This window comes from Podarcis raffonei, chromosome 4 (assembly GCF_027172205.1).
Source record: "Podarcis raffonei isolate rPodRaf1 chromosome 4, rPodRaf1.pri, whole genome shotgun sequence".
Classification (NCBI taxonomy): Eukaryota; Metazoa; Chordata; class Lepidosauria; order Squamata; family Lacertidae; genus Podarcis; species Podarcis raffonei.
This window is the reverse complement of record NC_070605.1, coordinates 81435921-81458945: the sequence shown is the minus strand read 5'-3', so window position 1 is coordinate 81458945 and position 23025 is coordinate 81435921. Positions and strand designations below refer to the sequence as shown.

At 43.9% G+C, this 23025-nt stretch overlaps 2 protein-coding genes across 5 annotated transcripts in view; one reads left to right on the top strand and one right to left on the bottom strand.

Annotated features, from left to right (window-relative positions):
- Positions 1 to 2847: 2847 nt before the first annotated feature.
- NAXD (NAD(P)HX dehydratase) lies at positions 2848 to 22715 on the top strand. Of its 4 annotated transcripts, none has more exons than XM_053384416.1 (11): positions 5102 to 5856; positions 8276 to 8650; positions 12080 to 12230; positions 14354 to 14399; positions 15624 to 15712; positions 17062 to 17170; positions 18979 to 19029; positions 19110 to 19214; positions 20426 to 20546; positions 21856 to 21976; positions 22326 to 22442. In XM_053384416.1, exons 1-11 carry the CDS (start codon positions 5202 to 5204, stop codon positions 22336 to 22338), a joined length of 1836 nt encoding a protein of 611 aa, XP_053240391.1. In that variant the 5' UTR covers positions 5102 to 5201; the 3' UTR covers positions 22339 to 22442. The 4 variants fall into 4 exon arrangements, with proteins under 4 accessions (XP_053240393.1, XP_053240392.1, XP_053240391.1 ...); XM_053384415.1 differs by having other exon boundaries at positions 5105 to 5856; positions 22322 to 22715; XM_053384418.1 differs by lacking the exons at positions 5102 to 5856; positions 8276 to 8650 and adding an exon at positions 2848 to 2967 and having other exon boundaries at positions 22322 to 22715.
- CARS2 (cysteinyl-tRNA synthetase 2, mitochondrial) overlaps positions 16102 to 23025 on the bottom strand; it is a 43253-nt gene continuing 36329 nt past the window's right edge. The window contains exon 16 of the mRNA XM_053384422.1: positions 16102 to 16691. The gene's annotated coding sequence lies outside the window, so the exon portion shown is untranslated. The remainder of the gene's footprint in view (positions 16692 to 23025) is intronic.

Below are 23025 nucleotides of genomic sequence, written 5' to 3'. Positions count from 1 at the left end.
ACCTAGCAGTTTGCAAGCATGTCAAAGTGCAAGTAGATAAATAGGTACCGCTCCGGTGGGAAGGTAAACGGCGTTTCCGTGCGCTGCTCTGGTTCACCAGAAGTGGCTTAGTCATGCTGGCCACATGACCCGGAAGCTGTACGCCAGCTCCCTTGGCCAGTAAAGCAAGATGAGTGCCACAACCCCAGAGTCGTCCGCGACTGGCCCTAACGGTCAGGGGTCCCTTTACCTTTATCTTTATGGATCCCACAACTATTAGTAATCTTATCTTAGTAATATCAAGCACTACTATGCTGCTGCAATTGTGTACACATTCAGTGGAAAGTAAACCTCAATGAACACAGCAGATATTCCCTTCTCAATAAGGTTTGCACTTCACATCTACAATCTTAAACATGCTTAATTAAGGAGTAAGGTTCATTAAACTCAGTGAAACTTACTTCCAAAGAAACACTGGTAGGGTGCATTATTAAAGAGCAGTCCTAGCCACATCAATCCTGAAGCAAGCCCCAATGATTTCTGGCAGACATAGAAGCGGTTAGAGGAGTATACTAAATTTTGTACTTCTAACACCTACGCTGTTACTGCACTAGCTATGTCAGAACTCCCACAACCTAACCAGGCAAGATTCCTATTGAAACTATGCATATAGTAATTAAAAGCCTGGAGATGAAAGCCATGTATGTCACCTATTATCTTCATTAGCTCAAATCGCTGCTGCGGTTTTCTTAATCTAACATAAAATCCTTGTTTACCCATTTCATTGGCACTTTTGACATGTCGGAAGATACGCCTCCCTCTGCAGTTTCATGTGATGCATGAACAGGAGATGCTGGAAATTTGGTTGTATTAAAATTGGGAAGGGCTCCCTGCCAGCCAGTCTATTCAAGAGTGGGAGGTTTTGGAAGAACCTTGAAAGACACTGTGTAGAACAGGGGTCAGTAAACTTATTCAGCAGGGGGCCAGTCCACTGTCCCTCAGACCTTGTGGGGGGCCGGACTATATTTTGAAGGGGAAAAATGAACAAATTCCTATGCCTCACAAATAACGCAGAGATGCATTTTAAATAAAAGGACACATTCTACTTATGTAAAAACACGCTGATTCCCAGACCATCCGCGGGCTGGATTGAGAAGCGATTGGGCCGGATCCAGCCCCTGGGCCTTAGTTTGCCTACCCATGATGTAGAACCTAGAAGAAAGAGCAATGTTCACCATGCTATTACTCATCCCAGTTACTGCAATTTTATAAAATTGTGATATAATTTGCTTGCTAAAGAGAACAGTGTTAGATAATTCTGTACAGGTTATTTGGAAGGTATGCCTTCCTTTTGCATTGTTTGCTCATGCTGTAAGACAGTGTTTCCCAAACCTGTGTCTCCAGCTGTTTCTGGACTACAATTCCCATCATCCTTGTCTTGCGAGCTAAGGATGGTGGGAGTTGTAGTCCAAAAAAGACCTGCAAACCCAAGTTTGGGAAACACCGCTGTAAGAAGTGCCTGTCTTTCCTTTAGGAGAGTCATACCCGGTACACCTGTGCAGCAATGTCTCTAGAGCTGTTCCAGATGTGTTGCCTAAAGAGCAAGGCGTCACACCCTTCATCGCTGACATAGATAATCTGGGGATAAGAGGAGCATGTCCTACTTCTGTAACAGAGATAGCTCATCTAAAGTGCATGCTATTAGTTGCACGTCATATCTTCCTTTATATCCCGTATTAAATAATAGGTCTTCGTTCTTCACTTTGTTTTTCTCTTTCAGTATCAAGAGAATCCTCATGGGTTCAGAGATAGTCAGTGGTATGGAAAACAAGTCCAATGTCGAAAGGCTGAAGGAACTGGGTATTTTTAGCCTAGAGACTGAGTAGGGACGTGATTGTTGTTGTTGTTGTTTAGTCATTTAGTTTTGTCCGACTCTTCGTGACCCCATGGACCAGAGCACGCCAGGCACTCCTGTCTTCCACTGCCTCCCGCAGTTTGGTCATACTCATGCTGGTAGCTTCGAGAACACTATCCAACCATCTCGTCCTCTGTCGTCCCCTTCTTTCCCAACATCAGGGTCTTTTCCAGGGAGTCTTCTCTTCTCATGAGGTGGTCGAAGTATTGGAGCCTCAGCTTCAGGATCTGTCCTTCCAGTGAGCATCCAGGGCTGATTTCCTTAAGAATGGATAGGTTCGATCTTCTTGCAGTCCATGGGACTCTCAAGAGTCTCCTTCAGCACCATAATTCAAAAGCACCAATTCTTCAGCGATCAGCCACCTTTATGGTCCAGGGACGTGATAGCACTTATCAAATACCTGGAGGGTCTGCTGCCTGCCCCAAAGGGGCAGGATTAAATCTAGTGGGTTTATATTGCAGGAGGAGAGATTTTGGTTGAGCATTAGGTGTGTGTTTGTGAGCCTGGCTATTTATTTGCTAACGTTGCAGGCACTCGATCTGCTCCTTCTCAAATTACTTCTAGGACTGTAATTGAAAAACAGGTTCCTCTTGCGGCTGGGCTGAACTCCGCCTCGGAAATTTAAGATTACAATCCCAAACATAATTAATGGCGCAGGAAACGTCATTGAAATCAATGGGAGAGAGCAACTGCAAGAAAACACCACCCCTCAACCGGCGTGTTTGCGACTCAGTAAAAGAATATTTGAGTCTTTTTGAACAGGAGCAGCAGCAACGTAGCCACTGCTACAAGTGAGTCAGTCTCCAGGTAAAGAAAAAAGCACGCTCTATAGCAGCACTAGCCCCGCCTACTAACCTTTTGCGCGTTTGCGTGTCTACTGTCAATCAGCGGGCTGAGCCCGCTCAGATTGGCTTCCCACGAGGGGGCGTTCCCGAGGGTTTAGGAGGCGGGGCGAAAGTGGCCTAAGCGTCCCACTCGCTGCGGGTCGGACCCGGAAGCAGCTCGGATGCATCTTGTGTGCCGCTTGCGCGCGTGCTTGGCAGCAGCTGGTTCGAGCCCCGCTTGGCGGCTAGGTAAGAGGCGGGAGAGCAGAGTCCAAGCCGCTCGGGCGAGGCAGGGCCCCGCGGTGAGCTCGTGCAAATCCTTTCTCGGGGATGGTTTGGGGAAGGGACACCTGTGTGATCGCAGTACTGATCTCAGCAGCAGCGGTGCTCTGGCTGCAGTATGGAAAAGGTACCCAAAATCGCCTTTCGTGCGCCAGATTTGCTTATCTGCAGTTAGCCACAGGCCATATATGGAGAGGGGCCTTTTTGCAGGGGGGGGGGTTCAAAATCATTTTTAAATGGAATCTGTTAAGTTATTGTCTGCTTGTAGCTCGCCTCGCTTGCTTAAAAATAATTGCCACAGCTGAGGTAGTGCAAGCAGATTCGAAGATAAACGGATGAGTTTGGGTGCATGACATACTGGAATATATAAGCAAGATATGGTTTAGGGCTTGAGATTAAACGTATGGGTGTGCATATTTTTAAAACCTATTGCAGTCATCTCTCTATAGTCACCGAGAATTTAAAGAAACCCATCAGGTCAGAATGTAATGCTCACGCCCGCAGATTGAAGCCCTGGAGCACAGATTAAAAATCGACCAGTCTAGATTTTGTGAAGGGTGACTCGCCACCGAACAGTTGACAGAAAGGGCTGATTATACTAGGTGTGGACATCTCTTGACTTCTCCTCTACACGATTTATTGGTAGGTAGCTTAATCCATCAGGAGGTGATGTGAAAGCAATCATTCCGGTTACACCTGTGATGACCCATTTCACTGGTGCAAGTCATCACAAATTTCGAAGTAGTTCATAGTAGTTTGTATGGCGAAAAAATCCTCCAGGCGTGGGCTAGAATTGCTTATCTTTCTTGCTTTTTTAAAATATGGCGTTTTATCCTTTTCAACATAATAAAGAGGGCCATCATTTCTGTATTCTCGTCGTACCTTCTTGGCGCTAACCCAGTGCTTAAAAGGTTAGATAGCAGCAGCAGCAGCATTTCTTGCGACGTAACATCCAACGAAAACGCCCGTAACAAAAAATACATGCGTGTCTTTGTTGTGGTTTCACGGTGGGGAGGGGAAATGTACGAGTAGCATCTCTTGTGCCAGCTGATTCTCACGTTCGCTTTAGGAAAGGTGCTGGTGGGGAGCACGGCCGGATAAAACGGCCCGTCGCTTCGGATTCGTGGTAGTGTTCGTCGAAAACGACAGCAAGCTGTCAAGCAAAGCAAAGCAAAGCAAAGGGAAGGCGCTTTCTTTTCTTTTCTACTGCTTGGATTGGAGTCTATCCCTGTCTGCGCTTTTGGGGAGGGCGGGGGAGGCCGTCTAGCAATGTTAGTGCTGGCGTGTGCGCGCTCCTTCCAACCCGTTTCCCCGTATCTCTCCGCGGTCTTCCTGGCGCGTGAAGATAGGTCCCTCCTTCGCATTCCTGCCTGAAACCCCTTCGTCTCCACCATGCGTTTTTGTCTGAATGCAACATTCCTCATTTGGGGGGGGAGAAGGTACGCGACGCCTTTTCCTCGGGAGGAGACCGTTGCCTATTGTTCTCCCCTTCCTGCCCCACCACCACTGAAGTTGTGCGACAAACACCCTCGCTGCTTTGTGTGTGAACCTGGGCGACTGGTGCGCGCGCGCGCGCGTGTGTGTGGATGCGAGTGTGCGCGCACACGAAGGGGAGGGGGCAGCTGGAGCGCAATGCGCGCTGCTGACGCCGGGCCGGCTTGGGCCCGCCGGGGAGCGAGCGGAGGGGGGAAAGAGGCCGCGCCGGTGCTTCTCGGCAGCCGCCGCCGCCGCCGCCGCCGCTTCTTCTCCGAGCCCCGTGGCCTCAGGCCTCCGCGAGGCGATGGGCCTCCAAGCGCAGCCCCCTCCTCTGCCGCCACCGCCGCCACCGAGCTCCCGCCGCCTGAGGCGAGGGAGCGACAGCCGCAGACGAGGCTGAGGAAGGCCAGGCCCGTCAGGCCGGCGGCGGAGGCCCCGTTCGTTGCGTGTGGAAAGTTTCGGTTGGCGGACTATACGGAGAGAGCGCGGCGAGAGCGGGGCGCGTGAGGCGCCGCCGGCGAGAGAAGGGATGGGATCTCGGCCGCCGCAACCGCCGCCTCGCCGGGGCCGCTGAGAGGGGGAGCTGCGGGAGGAGGGGCTGCGGCGAGGCGGGCGGGCGGCTGAACCCCGCCGGCCGGCCTGCCTAGCTGCCTGCCATTGATCGCCCCTTCCCGTCCGAGCGCGGCCATCGCGGCCGCCCGGGTGGGCGGGCCGCCTCCGCCAGGATGATCACCAACACGCGCGGCTTCCTGTGGTCGGACCTGGAGACCCGGGCTCTGCTGGAGATCTGGGGGGAGGCGGACGTGCAGAGCGCCCTGGACGGCAACTTTCGCAACAGCCATGTGTACCGGGACGTGGCTTGCCGCCTGGCCGAGCTGGGCTTCGAGCGCACCCCGGAGCAGTGCCGCATCCGCATCAAGGGCCTCAAGCGCCAGTACTACCAGGCCCGGGAGGGGCTCAAGAAGAACGGGCACGCCAGGAAGATCTGCAAGTACTACGACGAGATGGACCGCATCCTCAGCGGGAGGGCCGGCGCGGCGGGCCTCGACGACAGGCCTCTGAGCCCCGCGGCCGGCGGGGAGCCCGGGTGCCGGCGGAGGCAGCATCTGCAGCAGCAGCACCCCGGCGCCCTGGCCGCCTCCGCCATCCTGGCCGCCTCCGCCGCGCCCCCTTCCGCCAGGCCCGGCGGCGGGGCTTTGCTTCGCGAGGTGGACGCGGAGGAGGAAGACGAGGACGAGCTGGACGAGGACGGCGGCGAGCTGCTGGAGTCGCCCCCGAGGGACAACTTCCACGAGGAGTCCGGGGAGTGCTCCTCCTACGCCGAGCACGCCATCAAAGTGGAGTGCCCGCCCTTCGCCATCCCGCTACCGCCGGCAGAAGGTGAGTGGAGAAAAAGGAAAGAAAGTCTAGGGAGGCACAAGTCTCAGTCTCTGTTATGGCACCTGCCACAAAGAAACAGCCCCGTTATGCCTGCTTTTCTGAACAATGTTGCGCGTTGGGGGGGCATCCATAGAACAATCGCACCCCCCTCACAGGCGGACAACGCACACGCCCTTTTTTTATTGCCCTGCTCCTCCCCAGTCTGTGCCGATGTCTCTCTCTAAAATATGAAGTGTTGAGGGAAAGCTGGTGTTCTCATGATGACTTCACCCTGAGAGCAGCAGCGCTGTGTATTTTGTTTGCCCTGCTCTTGTCTAAAAGGAAAGGCAATGCCCCACTCTCTACTTTCAATCACACACCCAAACAACTCTGGAGATTTCTCTGCCTAACCTTTCCTTTTGGAAAGGGTGAAAGTAGGCTTTGTGTCACCGGGGTCAAAGACCCAGTTTGGCAAAAGAAGAAGAAGAAAAGAGCCCAGATGTTTGCTTACACACACACACACACACACACACACAGAGAGAGAGAGAGAGAGAGAGAGAGAGAGAGAGAGAGAGAGGCTGGGAGGCTTAACCCAGGGCAAAAAAAAACCTGGCTAGTCCCCCACTCCACCCCCATAGCTGTGGCACTGCTGTGGCCCCTTAATGTTGTCAAATGGTCCTTCCTTTGGTATTGTCAGGTGACTTCTGATTTAAAATGAATCCCTGTTACTCCGTATTAGGAGTGGGCTATAAAATATAACCAGGGACGTGGGTGGCGCTGTGGGTAAAAGCCTCAGCACCTGGAGCTTGCCGATCAAAAGGTTGGCGGTTCAAATCCCCGCGGCGGGGTGCGCTCCCGCTGCTCGGTCCCAGCACCTGCCAACCTAGCAGTTCGAAAGCACCCCCAGGTGCAAGTAGATAAATAGGGACCGCTTACTGGCGGGAAGGTAAACGGCGTTTCCGTGTGTGGCTCTGGCTCGCCAGAGCAGCGATGTCACGCTGGCCACGTGACCCGGAAGTGTCCCCGGACAGCGCTGGCCCCCGGCCTCTTGAGTGAGATGGGCGCACAACCCTAGAGTCTGTCAAGACTGGCCCGTACGGGCAGGGGTACCTTTACCTTTACCTATAAAATATAACCAAGGAGCTTCTTTGTCCTGGATATACCACCTACATAAAAGGCATATCCAATAGCGACAAAAATACAGTGGCAGATCAAGACTTCCTTTTTGTGTATGGTGAAAGTCCAAAGTTCTGAAGACACTACACCCCCCCCCCCACGTTCCACTGTTGTGAGGGTGGGCACCTGCTGGGCCCAAAACCCACTAAAGGGTCTGCCATCTCAACAGCGCTGCAATTATCACTTTTGCATCCTCTTTTTTAGTTTAGAAGCACCAACTTGGGCCAAGCACACCAGTCCTTAGCTGGCATTGTCCATCCCCTCTTCCCTTCTGTGATTGGGGAGAATCTATGGTCATTTACATATGGTCATCTCTGTATTTAAACACAAACGGCCAGCTCATACACCTAATGCAAGAATACTGCATGCAGTGTAAATCAGATGTACAGTGCCCCAAATTTGAAATTCTTTTGCATGATGTTGATGATGATGATTTTAAAGCAGGAGGATTGTTAGGCTGGCAGACCTAAAGGTCACCATGCATCTTTATTTGACAATATATTCTATAGTATTTCTCTTGTAAATACACAACTTTTCATCTGGGTTAAAAACAAAAGCCCTCCACCCTCATATTTATTGTTCACATACACAACTCAGGCTAAATTTAAATTTCCACAAACAAATTGAAGTGATACCATGTAGGGAGGTCTGTACTTCCTTCGCATGTAGGTGTGTGTATTATTTTTAGAAAACAATTCTAAAACAGAAAAACTGGAATCTGTGCCTTTGTCTTTTTTCATGATTGAGTTTTATTTGAATTGGGCAGAGCTAATACACATGCATAAATCTGCATATATTCCACACAAAACTGGCTTCAAATTGGTGTCGTTAGGCTAATAGTCACACTTGAAACAAACTTTTTACACATAAATAACATCAAAGGGGAGAGGTTTACAGATGTGACCTTTTGCAATGCAGATCTGAAAGCAGGGCATTAAGGCTGCAGTCCTGTGCACACTTAATCTGGAAGTAAGTTCCACAGAATATAATGGGTCTCACTTCCAAGTAAACATGCATAGGCTTCTACTGTAAAAAGTTGAATTGAGCAATTATCTGCAATACACAAATACTTGTTTAAAAATTTTGGTTGTTCAAGTTCCATACATACATACATAAATGTTATAGAAACATATAAATTATGTCAATATGAAAACTACCTGATTACTGGAAATATTTTTGTAACTAAAGTGACATTCTTCACTATTTAATTTTCTCTTAAGTTTGGTCAAAACATGAAAAACTAACTTATCTGCTTTTGTTTTAGGTTTTAAACAAATTAATGCTCACACCAATGCACCACCCTTATTATCTCAGGCTAAAAGATCAAAAAAACGCCATGCAAACTTAACACTGGACAAAATGATGGAGAAGTTTCTGCAGCAAAGCATGGATACCGAAGAGAAATTTTACAAATATGAAGAGCAGAGGCTTAAAATCGAAGACAAACGGCGTGAAGCTGAGCACGCCAGAGAGCTCCAGATGTTGCAGATGTTGGGACAGATGTTAGCAGGGATTTCTTCCACAGTATCACAAAGGTCCCAGTATATACCTAGCAATCCTTCACAGAGATCAAATCACCGATCATACGGAGATAATTTTAACTTTAATTCTATGTCAACATCACTTTCGCCACCCATAGGTACTACATTCTATTGTATAAATGATTTTGGGACCCGGTAGCTAAGATTTTTGTGCACATTTGTGGTGAATTTTTCTAAAGCCAGTGAAATAGTACCAGGGGGGTTGGGGTGGCTGTTCATGGGTATATGTGAAAAATGAATCAAAACACTGGGCTTGGTTGATAAGTCTACATAGATAATGGTGTTTAAATAAATGTTATGCTCTTTTGCAGAGTTATCATGGAACAGATCATGATCACTGATGTAGTTTACATAGCCCTTTTTTAAAAATGTAGAGCAATCAGTTGTGAATTTAGTGGATTAAAAAGGGAATTTTGTTAATCTTTAAAATAAAATTCATATTGCTTGATCTTTAGTGTTTCATAGAAATTCTGGAAGTAATAGTTTTTGCACTTGAAACAACATCGGTAATTGCCAGGGATGGTTTAAAAGCATAATATATAAGTACTTATAGTAAATACTTTTAGAAGGTGGCTGGTTTTAGAGCAGTTTTTATATTTTTCGTATCCAAGTCTACTTCCATCTTACTAGGGAATAGAATTAGTCTTGGATATTCTACTTCTGGGCTGGCAATCGGCGTGAAATCGCATCCTGGTCAGCAAAATATTTTCATTAGTACTTGCACTTCATGGTCCTGAGGCTGTCTTCTGCAGTAGATTTTCCTACCACACTTGAATAGTATTAGGGTAGCCTTAGTTTTAATTTGCAAGGCAAGTGAGTTCAAATGTCAATATAGCTGTTGCCTTAAAAATGCAGCATGGGCACGTTTGACTTTGAAAGAGGCAACTTCCCAAAAATGAGATTGCCTTTCAACTTCTTTTACCCAAGTCAGAAGGGTCACTCCAAAATCCTTTGCAAGCACATTATCAGAAGCTCAACTGGAGTGCATACCACAGATCAGGAACTAGATAGACCTTTGGTCTAAATATGTTTAATATTCCCATCCAACTTCACATTGAAAGATGAGTAATAGTGCATGCTATTTTTTCTTGTCATCTTGGTATTCACAAGGAACACAGTTTGAAAACTGGCTGCAAGGAGTCTTCTAATGCTACCTGCTTGCAGACTGTTTTGGTGTTCTTCAGGACTAGAGGTAACCAAGATGCAGGAGAACTATGTATTTGTTAGATACCAACTTGTGTTTAAATGTAGGTTCTATTCACAAAATCATGCTGTTGGATTCTGGGACCTCAATCGCTAGTGGCTTAAGACCCTTTTGATGCATGGAGACTTACTTCCAAGTAGGCATACATAGCATTGTGTTCTAAGTAGATAATTTGGAGATCTTTGTCTCTACAATACTCCTACTAAATAAAATTATACTCCAATGTTTAACCCCTTTTATGAGCATAACAGGGTGTTAATAGGTAACTGATCTATTTAAAGTGATAGTGTTTGCTTATGCTTAATCATATTCTGGGTAAACTGGAGTTTCCTTTCAGGCTTTCAATACTTGACATTAATCTGCTTTCACTATCACTTTATATAATCTATTTTGTGAATTTTGGATGTTTTATCCAATTGTCTAAGAATATGCCATTTAAAAAACACAAGGAAAATGGCAAGAAAAGTTACAAATCTTTAGAAAATTGTGTGTGTGTGTGTGTGTGTGTGTATAGAGGGGGGGGAGGACACAGTACGTAAGTTGTACTGTGAAGGCAGTAGCAGCAATGCAGCTGTTTCCATTTCTTTCTCTGTGCTCATAATCTTTCGATGGCTCTCACTCTTTTGTCTACAAGTATGGATTTTTTGAATTTCATCATGATTTGTACTTTGGTCCGAATATTGTAGGATACTATTGTTTTTTTCATTCTTGGGATAGTGCAGAAATGTATAAATATATGTGGGGAGTTTCTGTCATTGATAGAAGCCCCAAAGGAAAGGAGGAGGGGTTTTAGCATTCAGCCTGGTTCTCTATTCACTGCAACTGTTTACCATGACTACAGACTTCCTTGTTTGGATGACCAGAATAAAACAGTTACACCTAGAGTGATCCAAGCTGGGGTCTCTAATGCAGTTGGAGATATGTTACAGATGTGTCAACATGTTGTGCAAATAACATCAGTGGAAGCGGAGTGCATTAATTAAAGAATTGTTTCCATTGTAAAGGATGAGATCAGAATATTGACCTGAAAGGACTTAATGTTTACTGGAAAAAAGTAAGTTTGATTGTGGAAGGGGTTGTATTGAGAATGAAGAGATTTTGCTGATTTTGCAACCACTTGGAGTTTTCTTGATTGATGCTGACTTTTTCAGATACGTTTTTCGCCCTGTGGATACTTTGAGCTCTTTGTTAGATTCATCTGACTGTGATAACTAAGCACATTATGAACGGGCAGTTTAAAAAGTAGACATCGCTTCAGCAGAAACACTAACGAAGAGCAGCAGTCTGATTGGTAGTTACTAATTATGTGATACAATTGTCAATTGGAAGCGTAATTGTCAAAGTAGGGGTTTTTTTAAGCTGCAGAAACATGGAAGGCTATTTTGTTGCTTATTTTGAACAAATTTTGGGTCTTTTAATACCCATTCATGTCTAGAAAACCAGCATTTTATTTAACTCCTAACCATTGACTCAGTATCTATTAACTATGTGATTTTTATTACAAAAACTGTGAGTGTTATCTAAGACCATTTAAATCTTTTTCTGATTTGCAATTTGAGATATAAGTGGCTTAGGCCCGAGTTCATAATTCTTGTCAGCACAAGTTCTTCTTGCTCAGTGCTGTTCTTCCGGGTGTAGGAGTTAATTACATCCTTGTATGAAAGCTGGCCTGCAACTAATAAAACTGGATGACTGGGAAATCTTGGAGATCATCACATGAAAGTTATTAGGGTTGGAGCTCAGGCACCACCACCTTCCTCTCACTTGTATTCCCACCCCTCACACGCACACACATTGTCCCTTTGACATTGCCAGTTGACCATACAAAAGAAATAAGCATCTGTATGATGGTTTGATACCATGGCTACTTTGGGTGTGCAGTGCAACACAGATGCAGAAAACCAAGTTGGCGCTAATACTGTTCTTACAGTTTTCTGATCAGATATCTGCACCAGGCATGCTGGCTTGCTCCTGCCACACGACATTACGCAAACAATGTAGCCAGTTGAATCAATTGAGCCTTTGTGTGCACAGCTCTACCTGTAAAATAGACCTGGCACTGGACCTGGAACCCAGATTTCACAGAGGTGTAGGTTGTGGTTTTGTTCATCATGTAAAGGCTAGCGGGGAGGGCTCTTTGGTACGTTCCTGCTCTCTTGTTGAGGAACACGGAAGTGTTACTAATTGAATAGGGCTGGTTAATTGAAGATGCAAGCAAGAATATTTAATACTCTAATATCTTGGAAATATTCATGTTATCAGTGAATACTATGAAAAGTTTGAATTTAAAGTAATTATTTAAATATCTTTATTTCTTTTTCAGTTATAGAAAGATCATTCTCAGTGCACAAAACACATTCTGTAAAGGAAATGGAGAATATATTTCAACTGGTGCGGAATGTTATTCCTCCTCTAACTGCCAAAAAGCATAAAGGCCAAGATGGACGAATAGGAATTATTGGAGGATGCCAAGAGTAAGTTAAAAGAAAATGCATAACATTCTTGCAAGCAAGTTTTCAAGTATTACTAGGTTGCAACACATTTTACTAGCCCACCTTGAGCATGCCTTTTTTTAAAAATTCTATTTGGCACCTTTAAAGGTAAAGGGACCATGACCATTAGGTCCAGTCACAGACAACTCTGGGGTTGTGGCGCTCATTTCACTTTATTGGCTGAGGGAGCCAGCGTACAGCTTCCGGGTCATGTGGCTAGCATGACTAAGCTGCTTCTGGCGAACCAGAGCAGCTCACGGAAACGCCGTTTACCTTCCCGCCGGAGCGGTACCTATTTATCTACTTGCACTTTGACGTGCTTTTGAACTGCTAGGTTGGCAGGAGCAGGGACCAAGCAACAGGAGCTCACCCCATCGCGGGGATTCGAACCGCCGACCTTCTGATCAGCAAGCCCTAGGCTCTGTGGTTTAACCCACAGCACCCCCGTGTCCCTTATTTGGCACCTTACCAACTTGCAAAAAATATATTTTAATCATTTTCTTACTTTTATTAGGCATGGTTTCCTGCCTGGTTGTCTAGAGGCAATTCTTACATTCCCACATTCTTTCTTGCACATTTAAATCAAACACCTGAAGATGTCTTAAAAGTCATTTTAATCCTTTTTTTTTTTTTTTTTACTTTGAGGCCAAATGTGTGCATATGTCATGTGACCATAGGTCTTAGGGAAATAAGGAAGGTGTACCATTTGACCTTGAGAGCTTAGCTCTTAACTGCATCTTCAGCCATAATTCACATTCCTTTTGAGATCCCATCATTGTACAAATGTTTGGCTTTCATGAGAAGTGTTATTTGTGCTGACTGTTAAGGAAATGAATTCGTTTGTGTGTGCGCGCATGTGTGGTACAATTCCGTGAGCGTAGAAAAAGGGCAGAATGTGTAGTTAGGTATAGAATTCAACTTTCCAGGAATCTCAGCTTCCACTAAAGAGAGTTAAGTGGCTTTCCCTTAGGCCTGGAAATAGACACTTGACATGTGTGAGCAGAATGAAAAGCCCAGAGGCCAGAAAGAACAACCAGATGAGATTCCTAATGCTAACCTAGCTGCTTCCCATTAGTCTAATCAGAATAAAATAGGGAAAATAGGAAAACAGAGAGTAGATTTTAAGAGACTGTGATTCAATTTTCAGAATTTATATAAGTAAAAAAACTAACTTTTTTCAATGCTGAATTTGGATGCAAAATAAACAAAACCCTGCATCTCCTTGATTTAAGGGTAGGGAAGTTGTAACCTCCGGCTCTTCGTCACGGCCTCTGGGTCTTCATTCCGCCTTGAAAAATAAATCCCTAATATTCTGCTATGGTGTAATACACTAGAATGTATGATGGTTGGATTTTCCCGTATCGTCAGTGCCAAAGATGCTTCCCAATTCTAATACAGCCCAGCATAACACAAGGATTTGAAATCTGGATACCTGTTTGTGTACTTTCATAGAATCACAGAATTGTAGAGTTGGAAGGAACCCTGAGAATAATCTAGTCCAACCCCCTGCAGTGCAGGATCCAGCATGAAGATGACAAATCTTCATAATGCTGAGAAGAAACTATTACTTTAACATTAGATTTTATATTTAATAATGCCTAATCTAAGAGCTTCTGCTTGGCCTAACCAAAAAAAAAAATACATGTCTGTCTTAATTTGAGCATCTGATATTCAGTGCCCAGAGTGGTTTCCTCCTGGTTACGTTCAGGTTCCACAGAAGCAGTTGTACACTGCAATGAGAGTCTGGTTATTTGTGAAAAGGCTGACTTAGAGTTGTTATCATAGAAGAAAGTCGGCTCATCACAGCTATGAAGTATGAGCCTTGGAAGCAAGCCAATGAAGAGACAAGATCTGTTACTTTGCAGCTACCACATTAACTGAACATAAACGCCCTTAGCTGTTAGTAGGCAAGAGTCTTCTCTGCTGGCGCTTGGTTGTGATAGTGTCATAACTCATATTTAAGACTTCAAAACATATGCATAATTAGCAGGTGGGGGGTAAATATGATGATTTTTAGTTAGTTGTCTTTATCCCAATTCAGCAACCAAACTTGTTAGCAAAATAAATATGCCTCCTAAAAAAATTCTTTTTTTTTTTTTTGCTAGGTATACAGGGGCACCGTATTTTGCTGCAATTTCAGCTCTCAAAGTGGTATGTACTCTCTTAACTTTTTGTTAAAGTAGGTAAGGAACATCACATGGCTAGTTCAGGGTTGATGGGAGTTGTAGTCCAGCAACACCTGGAGGTCCACATGTTCCTGACCCCGATTTGAAAGGCACTGGTAATTATCCAACAGTTAAAAAAAGGTAAAGGACCCCGGACAGTTAAGTCCAGTCGCAGACGACTCTGGGGTTGCGGCGCTCATCTCGCTTTACAGGCTGAGGGAGCCGGTGTTTGTCCGCAGACAGTTTTCCGGGTCATGTGGCCAGCATAACTAAGCTGCTTCTGGCGCAATGGAACACTGAAACCAGAGCAGCACACGGAAACGGTGTTTACCTTCCCTTCAGAGCGGTACCTATTTATCTACTTGTACTTTTTAGCGTGCTTTCAAACTGCTAGGTTGGCAGCTGGGATCGAGCAACGGGAGCTCACCCTGTCGCGGGGATTTGAACCACTGACCTTTCCTGATCGGCAAGCCCAAGAGGCTCGGTGGTTTAGACCACAGTGCCACCTGTGTCCCATTATCCAATCGTTAAGGGTACTTAAACCTGGTGAAAACAGCCTCTTATGTGTGTGGTTGAATCATAGGTTTCTGAGGGTTGTATCTCTGAACTTCAAGTGTACTTAAAATGCTTTGGAATCAGACCGACTCGAGTATGTGGATAGTAACTGATTATGCCCTTAGAAGACTGCTTTAATAAATACTAATTGTCATCTTAATAATAAAGTGTAGAAAGCCATCATACACAGCGTAGAATTTTGTCTGTAATGTATTTTGCTACTGTGATCTCAACAACGGAATTCCACTGGGGAGGAAGCTACCCATGCACATATCAACAAAATGTTTGACTGTTCAAAGTATTGGTAAAGCCAAGCTATCAATGTTTGAGAAAAGAGATATGAATGTGCTTTTCATCTAGATTTTTAATGTTGGAAACGGGCTTTGATATGTAGAGAGAGTACTTATATTGGATCCTAAACAAATTTGTTCCATTGATGTCCGTGAGACATGCTCAAGTATATGTCTTTAGGACTGGGGTAACTAGTATGAGAAATGGACCTAAAAATCACTTTGTTCTGTAAGTCACTAAGTAAGAATGTCACAGGGGAGACTCAAGATAGAAAGCATGGAACTGGCTTGTTTGGGTTTTAATGACTAGCTTTTGCATGATGTCGTATTAGTATCAATGGATAACTATATGTTAACTTTCATAGGGTGCAGACATATCCCATGTATTTTGTACCAAAGACGCAGCAACTGTAATAAAGTCTTACAGCCCAGAGCTGATAGTTCATCCTGTTCTGTAAGTATCCTTTCCGTTTTTTGTCTTTTGCTTTCCTCCTGTATTTTTCTCACTTGACTTAATGGATCATGTATTAGGGTAGCAGCTCAGAGCTAGGTTCCCAGGATCAGGTGAAGGGCGCCAATCCTTTTGTGACCCTACTGGCTTTGAACCTGGTCCTTTGTATCCTATACTCAAGCATTTCATGCTGTGATGTTCACATCCTGTCCAGAGAACGCTGTCTCTGGATCTGTCTTAATGGCTGGAATTTCAAATATTTTTTTAAAATGGTATATGGGACAATCCCGCATGTCTGCCACACTTGCCATGCTTTGACTCACAGTAGCCAGCTTCTGTTTTGCTGTAACTAAAACCAATCCAGATGCCAATACTTCTCTAAACTTCAAGACAACATTTTAATGACATTTTAATTGTATTCACATAATATGCAAATAGTGCCACCTTCTGCCTTCCAAAAGTGATGGTGCTGAAAGTCCCAATTGCAGCATTAACCTTTCTATCTACCCAGGCTGTGTCCAAACCATTAGTTTAGTCTCTTACTACAGTGTTGTTGTTTATAGAGACACAGAAGCGACTCTTCCACAGCAGCCAGTTGAATGATGCCCTTTGCTAAAACAAGCCTATGTGCATAGATAGGTATTACACCCAACTGTAAATCTTAAAAGTTTGGTTGCTACAACTGCTGTTTGAAATATACGATCAGGAATTTGAGATGGGGTGGGTGGGTGATAAAATCAAGTCATTGCCAGAAAATAAAATATGAAACAAGTCACATGGCATTTAGAGATTGGAACTTGAGGGGACAGGAAGTGTATGCTACCATGGGAATTCCTCCTTTCTTCTTCTTCTAAAACCAAAAAGGAAACATGGCAGCCAGCCATGTGGGAAGTTCATCTCCCTTTCCTGCTTTCGTTTGTCAGCTTTCCAGGCACATGGAAGTTCCTCGGGTTCCCCACATACATTCACATAATGCCATCTCCTGTAGAAAAGGAAAAATGATAATTTCTGTGAACCGCTGAGGGTTTTTGCCGAAATGATACATTACCTATATAAATGTATGGATATGGCATGCTTTTATTCCGGAGAAAAATGGTTTAGCAATCAATAATAATAATAATAATAATAATAATAATAATAATAATTATTTATGCCGCACCCATCTGGCTGGGCTTCCCCAGCCACTCTGGGCGGCTTCCAACCAAATACTTTGAGAAATTGGTTGTGGTCGTTTACAGAAGGCAGCTTGGGGAGCTGGCACCCAGTACACTTAAGCTGAAAATTGCACTTCCTTGCAAATGCAAGAAATCAGATTTTTGGAAACAGGCCAATCTGTGCTCTACTCTGTCTAGTGACAGCCCTGATGCTGTTCATGAAGTGGAAAAGTGGCTACCACGTCTACACTCGGTTGTTATCGGACCTGGATTGGGTAGAGATGATGTACTGCTTGAGAATGCCAAGGTAATACCTTGCACAGTAATGATTCTTTAATGTACCCTTTTCCATGAAACTAAATTTCTGTTTTGAATTCATCTCTGTTGGTGATATTCTTGATGTTGGAAATTGAGGGCGATTAGCAGGATTAGCAGCTAAAGTTGATGAGAGTTGCCTTTATGTGAAACTCTTACAGATAACTTAATGATCCCCAAGATTCGCAATGCTCCTGTGTTTCTTCGTGTGGGAGAGCTCCACCTCCCTTTGGAATAGACATAGAGGCACAGTTGAGCCATTGTAACAAAACAAAACACCAGTAAATGTGGTTTCAAGATGGATCATAATATCCAAGCCATCCTTTGCTTGCTGGTGTTTGATAGAGCTCAGCAACAAGGGCATCGGTTTTATTGCTTACCTAGTCCTGGCAGTGATAAAAGTGACCAACGGAAATAGGTCACGGTATTTCCCCCCACTTACACTAAAAGGTGAGCAAATGAAGAAGCATTTATCTAGAGAACTGTCTTGCTTGTACTTTTGAGTAGGACCAGTCTGCATTATAAAAAATTGAGAAATGGAAATGAAAGTGCAGAAGTCCCATAATATTGACATCATATGATTAGCACCACTTTATAGCCGCCGCCTTCTGGGTAAACTATCAGTATCTTCTGGCCATCTCACTTTTAAAATAGGAACAATTACATGTTTGTAAACCTCCCCAAATCCCTTAATGTATATATCACACACAGATGAACCACATGGCCCAGTGATGACCTCTGTTGTTCTTCTGATGCCCTGATCCCAAACTGCAGTTTCTATTAAATCTGTTTCCAGATTAGGGTGCACAATGTAAATCATGACATAACAGATTGTGCCTTAGTTATTGTGCCAGGTAGGTTGTGGGAGATGAGGGCTGGAGATGCTGTGTAGCACTAGAGACTGACCTCTCAGGTCAGTGGTCAGAAAACAAATATTCTATAAAGGCAGTGCTTCATTAATGCAGGGGTCCAATCAGGCCCACCAAGCCACTTAGCATGTGCTGCCAGCGCCTGGCATATTGGGTGGTGTCTTTTCCTTCTGCAGAGTCACTTCTCTAGTACACCACCATTGCTAAGAGGTATTAGCACTCAGGAAACAGGAAGGGGTGCTCCTTCCCGTGCCTCTTAACAGTAGTGGTGCACCAGAACGAGAGGCACCTTTCCCAGATAAGTGCTGTTCTTCCCATTGTTGTACGATGAGAAGTTCCTTCTGTCAGCCCAGCAATGCTATGGGGAATAAAGTCATTGTCTCCGTTCGTCGGTGATCTCTGAAGAACAGAGAGAATGCTATTCCTCCCACTCTTATCTGTTCTTCGGAATGAAATCTGAAAAGCAGAGAGAGATCTCCCCATCACATTGCATTTCTCAGAGAAGACGTTCCTTTCCTCACAGCTCAGCACTGTGATAAGGAGGAAAACTCTCCCTGCTATGTGAACGCTTGTGCTTGTGCAAACATGTCTTTGCATGTGCGAGCTTTGGCTGCATCTTCTGCTGGCCTGCAGCCCTCTGAGGTCTGGCCAACAGCAAATGTGGCCTATAGGTTGAAAAAGGTTGACCATCCATCCCTGCATTGGTGGTTTTAAAGATCCAGGAGTATGCGTTTTGGGTTTCAGCCACAATTAGAGTAACCCAGAAGAGAAACAATTTTGTAAGCATGGGGTTGTATTCAGCTAAGTCCTATTTGGAGTAGACAGCTGTTTTTTGACTTTTTACTTTGAAACTGTAAGAGTTAATTGAACAACGGGAAGCGGTTTCATTTTCAGTTCTTAAAAGTCTGCTCTTTTTTTAAAAAAACCACAGGGTATCATAGAAAAATCGAAGGTCAAAGGAATTCCTATCGTAATTGATGCTGTAAGTATTATGTTTTCATTAGCTTATTTGCATGATGTTGTTCTTGCCAGTAAATGTTTCTCTCTTGCTACCCGACGCAGGATGGTTTATGGCTAATTGCCCAGCAGCCATCTCTCATTCAGGGTTACCCTAGAGCGATTCTTACTCCGAATGCCATGGAGTTCAGCAGACTGTATGAAGCTATGGTGAGTTCATACTATGTTTTCAGTGATACTTAAGGAAAGCAAATTAAATCCAAGATCAAATTACATTTATAGCTCCTATGAACAGCACTGGGTTCAGTGGGGCCTCCTCCCTAATTATGATGTTCAAGGTTGCAGCCTTAACACTATTATCTATGTTTAAGTAAAACCTGCATGAGACAGCACCCGCCTGTAATAACTTGTTAGTGCAGAGGTGGGGAACCTTTTTTCTGGCAAGGGTCTTATTCCTTTGGGGGTAATCTGTGAGAGGTCACTTGCTGGGGGTCTCTGGGGCTGCTTGAGTGTTGGACAGGTACTGACCAAAGTAGACTCTTTCTATTACCTCTTTTCCACTCCCTTTCTCTCCACCCCACCCCTGCATATGCTGCTGTTGCTGCTAATTCAATTTATAAGATTATTTATAGATTAGCTTCAACCAGAGCCAGGGCCTTTTCAACACTGGCTCCAGCCTGGTGGAACGCTCTGCCTCATGAGACCAGGGCCCTGCAGGATCTGATTTCTTTCCGCAGGGCTTGTAAGACAGTTGTTCCGCCTGGCCTTTGGCTTGCAGCCAATTTGATTCCCTCCCCCTCTTTCTTTTTCCTTTCTCCTCCTGTGATGAGGCTGCATTTTAATATTTTACTGTTTCAATATTTTAATGTTGTATTTTGATCTTGTTTTTAAGTTGTATTCATTCAACTTGTTTTTATTATTGCTTGTAAGCCGCTCTGAGCCTGGCCTTGGCTGGGGAGGGCGGGGTATAAATCAAAATCATTATTATTATTAAGGCGGTGTACAGCATTGGAAACACATTACAAAACACCAATGATAAAAACATAATAAAAACATAGTGAAAAAGCATAGTGACAGACACAGCCTATAGTAGTAAAATAATCATAATAAATGACAATCCTCTATCACACACTTTCACAGGCCATAGATTATTTAATAGCCAAATCCCTGTGTAAAGTGGAATGTTTTTGCCTGGCGTCTAAAGACATGTAATGATGGTGCCAGGCGAGCCTTTCTGGAAAGAGCATTCCACAATCAGGGAGCCACCACAGATGACAGGAAATGAGACCACAGCTCTGAATTAATGGCTGGGTAGTTTTTTCTGATAAAATGTGTGCATAAAATGATGGTAACGTGCATTATTTTACATCACTGAAAGACGTATTTTGATTCTGTATGATTCCCCACCCCCTCTGTCTTAGCTTAGGGACCCTGTCGATAGCAATGATCATCATGGATGTCTGCTAAGGCTCAGCCAAGCCTTGGGGAATTTGACGATTGTTCAGAAAGGAGAACGTGATCTTATTTCAGATGGAGAAAAAGGTAAGTGAAAAATAAACACAGCAAACAGAATGATAAATAGAGTTGCTTGGTCCTATTATAGATAGATAATCCTGAAAAACAAAAACTAATGCTGACAAGCATATATTCCATATTGAACATTATAAGCAGGAGGATAATGTTTTATTAGATGGATAAAAATTGTTGACTAGTGAATTTATAGTGGAAGTGTCAGTATTAAATACGAATATTTTACTCAAATAATGGCAGCAAACATTATGATTTAAGATGTACACAGAAAATGTTAGCTACTGGGGCTGTGGGGCACATCAAATGTGTGATAAAATTACATGCTAATAAGAATGTTCATCTAACCACAAAGGAGATTCTTTTGTGTATTTATTTATTTTTCCTAAGTAATTAGTCCTGCAGAATTATACAGAAATTAGTGAGTAATTACAGAAGATAATTACATAACATGCAGCAGCAAACACACAGGGTGCTTTCATATGCAGCTGATGTAAGCTGTTGCCTACAAATCCTTATGGCAGAACAAATCAGTGGTTCCCACTGCATGTCCTTTTAAAAAGAGAGATTGTGTCGTTCCTCACTTACGCTCACAAAGCATGAGGCTTGCCCCTCTGCACAAAGTTCCTCATAGCCAATTGCAAAAAAGAGGCCAAGAACTGGCAAAATTCAGGAGTTGGGCTTTGACAACTAAATACAGTCATACCTTGGAAGTCAAACAGAATTGGTTCCGGAAATCTGTTTGACTTCCAAAATGTTCGGAAACCAAAGCATGGCTTCCGATTAGCTGCAGGAAGCTCCTGCAGCCAATCGGAAGCCATGCCAGATGTTCGGCTTCTGAAAATAGTTCGAAAACTACAACACTCACTTCTGGGTTTCGATCATTTGGCAGCCAAGGTGTTTGAGAACCAAGGTACGACTGTATACACTGTGCATTGTGCCTGTACGTTGCTTTGAGTCATTTCCATAAGTGACTAATAAATGCAAATAATAATAATCTAGAATATTCATATGTGTACACAAATACTGGGCCCTTCAGGGATATGGCAGAAATTCTGTTCTAGTCCTTGCAGCTAATAGATGGCACTGCAATCATGTAACGGATAAACCTTGCCACTTCTTAAATCAGGGGTGAGCCCTAGGAACCCTGCCCATTTGGTACTGCTCATTACATCTCCAGCCTCTCCCCTTTAAAATAAAGTTGGAAAACTGATGAATTAGTAAACAATCCTATACTGAAGAAGCTGGTGTTAAAATTTACGCCAGATCCAAACGCTGCCACTGGCTGAGCCAGCCTAAGCCTGGTATTTCCCCCCTTTTGTAGTGCTTGTATGCAGTCATGAAGGAAGCAGCAGAAGGTGTGGTGGACAAGGCGATCTCCTCTCAGGTTCTCTTGGAGTCCTAGCACACTGGGCCTTTCTTGCTGGACCAGAAAAAACAAACGGGTAAGGTGCTGGTCATACCTGAGCATTTTCAGCAGCCTAGTTCTTCACTGGAATTACACTGGTCGTGGGAGGGAAACTACTGGGGAGCAGCAAACACACAGGGTGCTTTCATATGCAGCTGATGTAATCAATTTATTTAATCAATAAAACATGCATTCGGGCAGCAGAAAAATTAATGAGAGATTCTTGTCTGTTAGGCAAGGCAGCATATTTAAATGCAAATCTCTCCCAAGAAATTGAAATATCTTTCCACGCTTAATACCTAGAGTGAATGAAGATTTCTGAAGCTCCTTGAAGAATTCAGTCCCATTCCAGTTTTAATGAAGATTATTGTTTCCTTTTTAGTCAGAACCCCTTCCTAGTGGCTGCATTTGGAGCATGTTCACTTACGAGGCAGTGCAACAACCAAGCCTTTCAGAAGTGCGGACGGTCTATGACAGCCTCTGACATGGTTTTAGAAATCGGAGCAGCCTTTAATAAACTCTTTGAAACCTAAGACCAAAGCAGCAGAGGAAGGAGTAATACACAACACGGACAGCAACGGAAATTACAGTAGGATATCCATGCGTAATGCACCCTTTTTCAAGTGCTGTTAGCGGTCTTGGTATACTAGGTAGCTTTTATTTTTTAAAATAGAAAAAAAATGTAGATATTTTTTAAAGAGTTTGGAATACATTTTTTTTGGCTGAACAAGCTGTAGTTGCAGATGTTATAATATAATAAAACTAAACTGAAAGTATTTCCTCTGTTCTATCTCACAGTTATTGAGCAATAACTAAGAGTGTGCTAGTAGCAAAAGATGCACTTAAGAGACAAATAAAAATAAGGGCATGGTCCAACCAAAGTTAAGCTGTGCATTTCTAAGGCCTGTTTAGTCCTAATGAATTCAGTGGGACTTCCTCCCTAGTAAGTGCATTTGAGATTGCAGCTGAAGTCTCCTTCGTTTCAGTGGAAGAAGTAGACATTTCTGTCTCCCACTGAAATCAATAGGATTTGAAAATACTTAACTTTGGCTGGATTGTGTTGTAATATTCTTCCACCAGCTTAAC

Excerpts from the sequence above, each read along its gene's own strand:
- NAXD (XM_053384415.1), top strand. The coding sequence starts at position 5,202 with ATGATCACCAACACGCGCGGCTTCCTGTGGTCGGACCTGGAGACCCGG. Across the intron at positions 15,713-17,061 it reads CTGATAGTTCATCCTGTTCT|TGACAGCCCTGATGCTGTTC; the intron begins GTAAGTATCCTT and ends TACTCTGTCTAG. Across the intron at positions 19,030-19,109 it reads TTCCTATCGTAATTGATGCT|GATGGTTTATGGCTAATTGC; the intron begins GTAAGTATTATG and ends TACCCGACGCAG.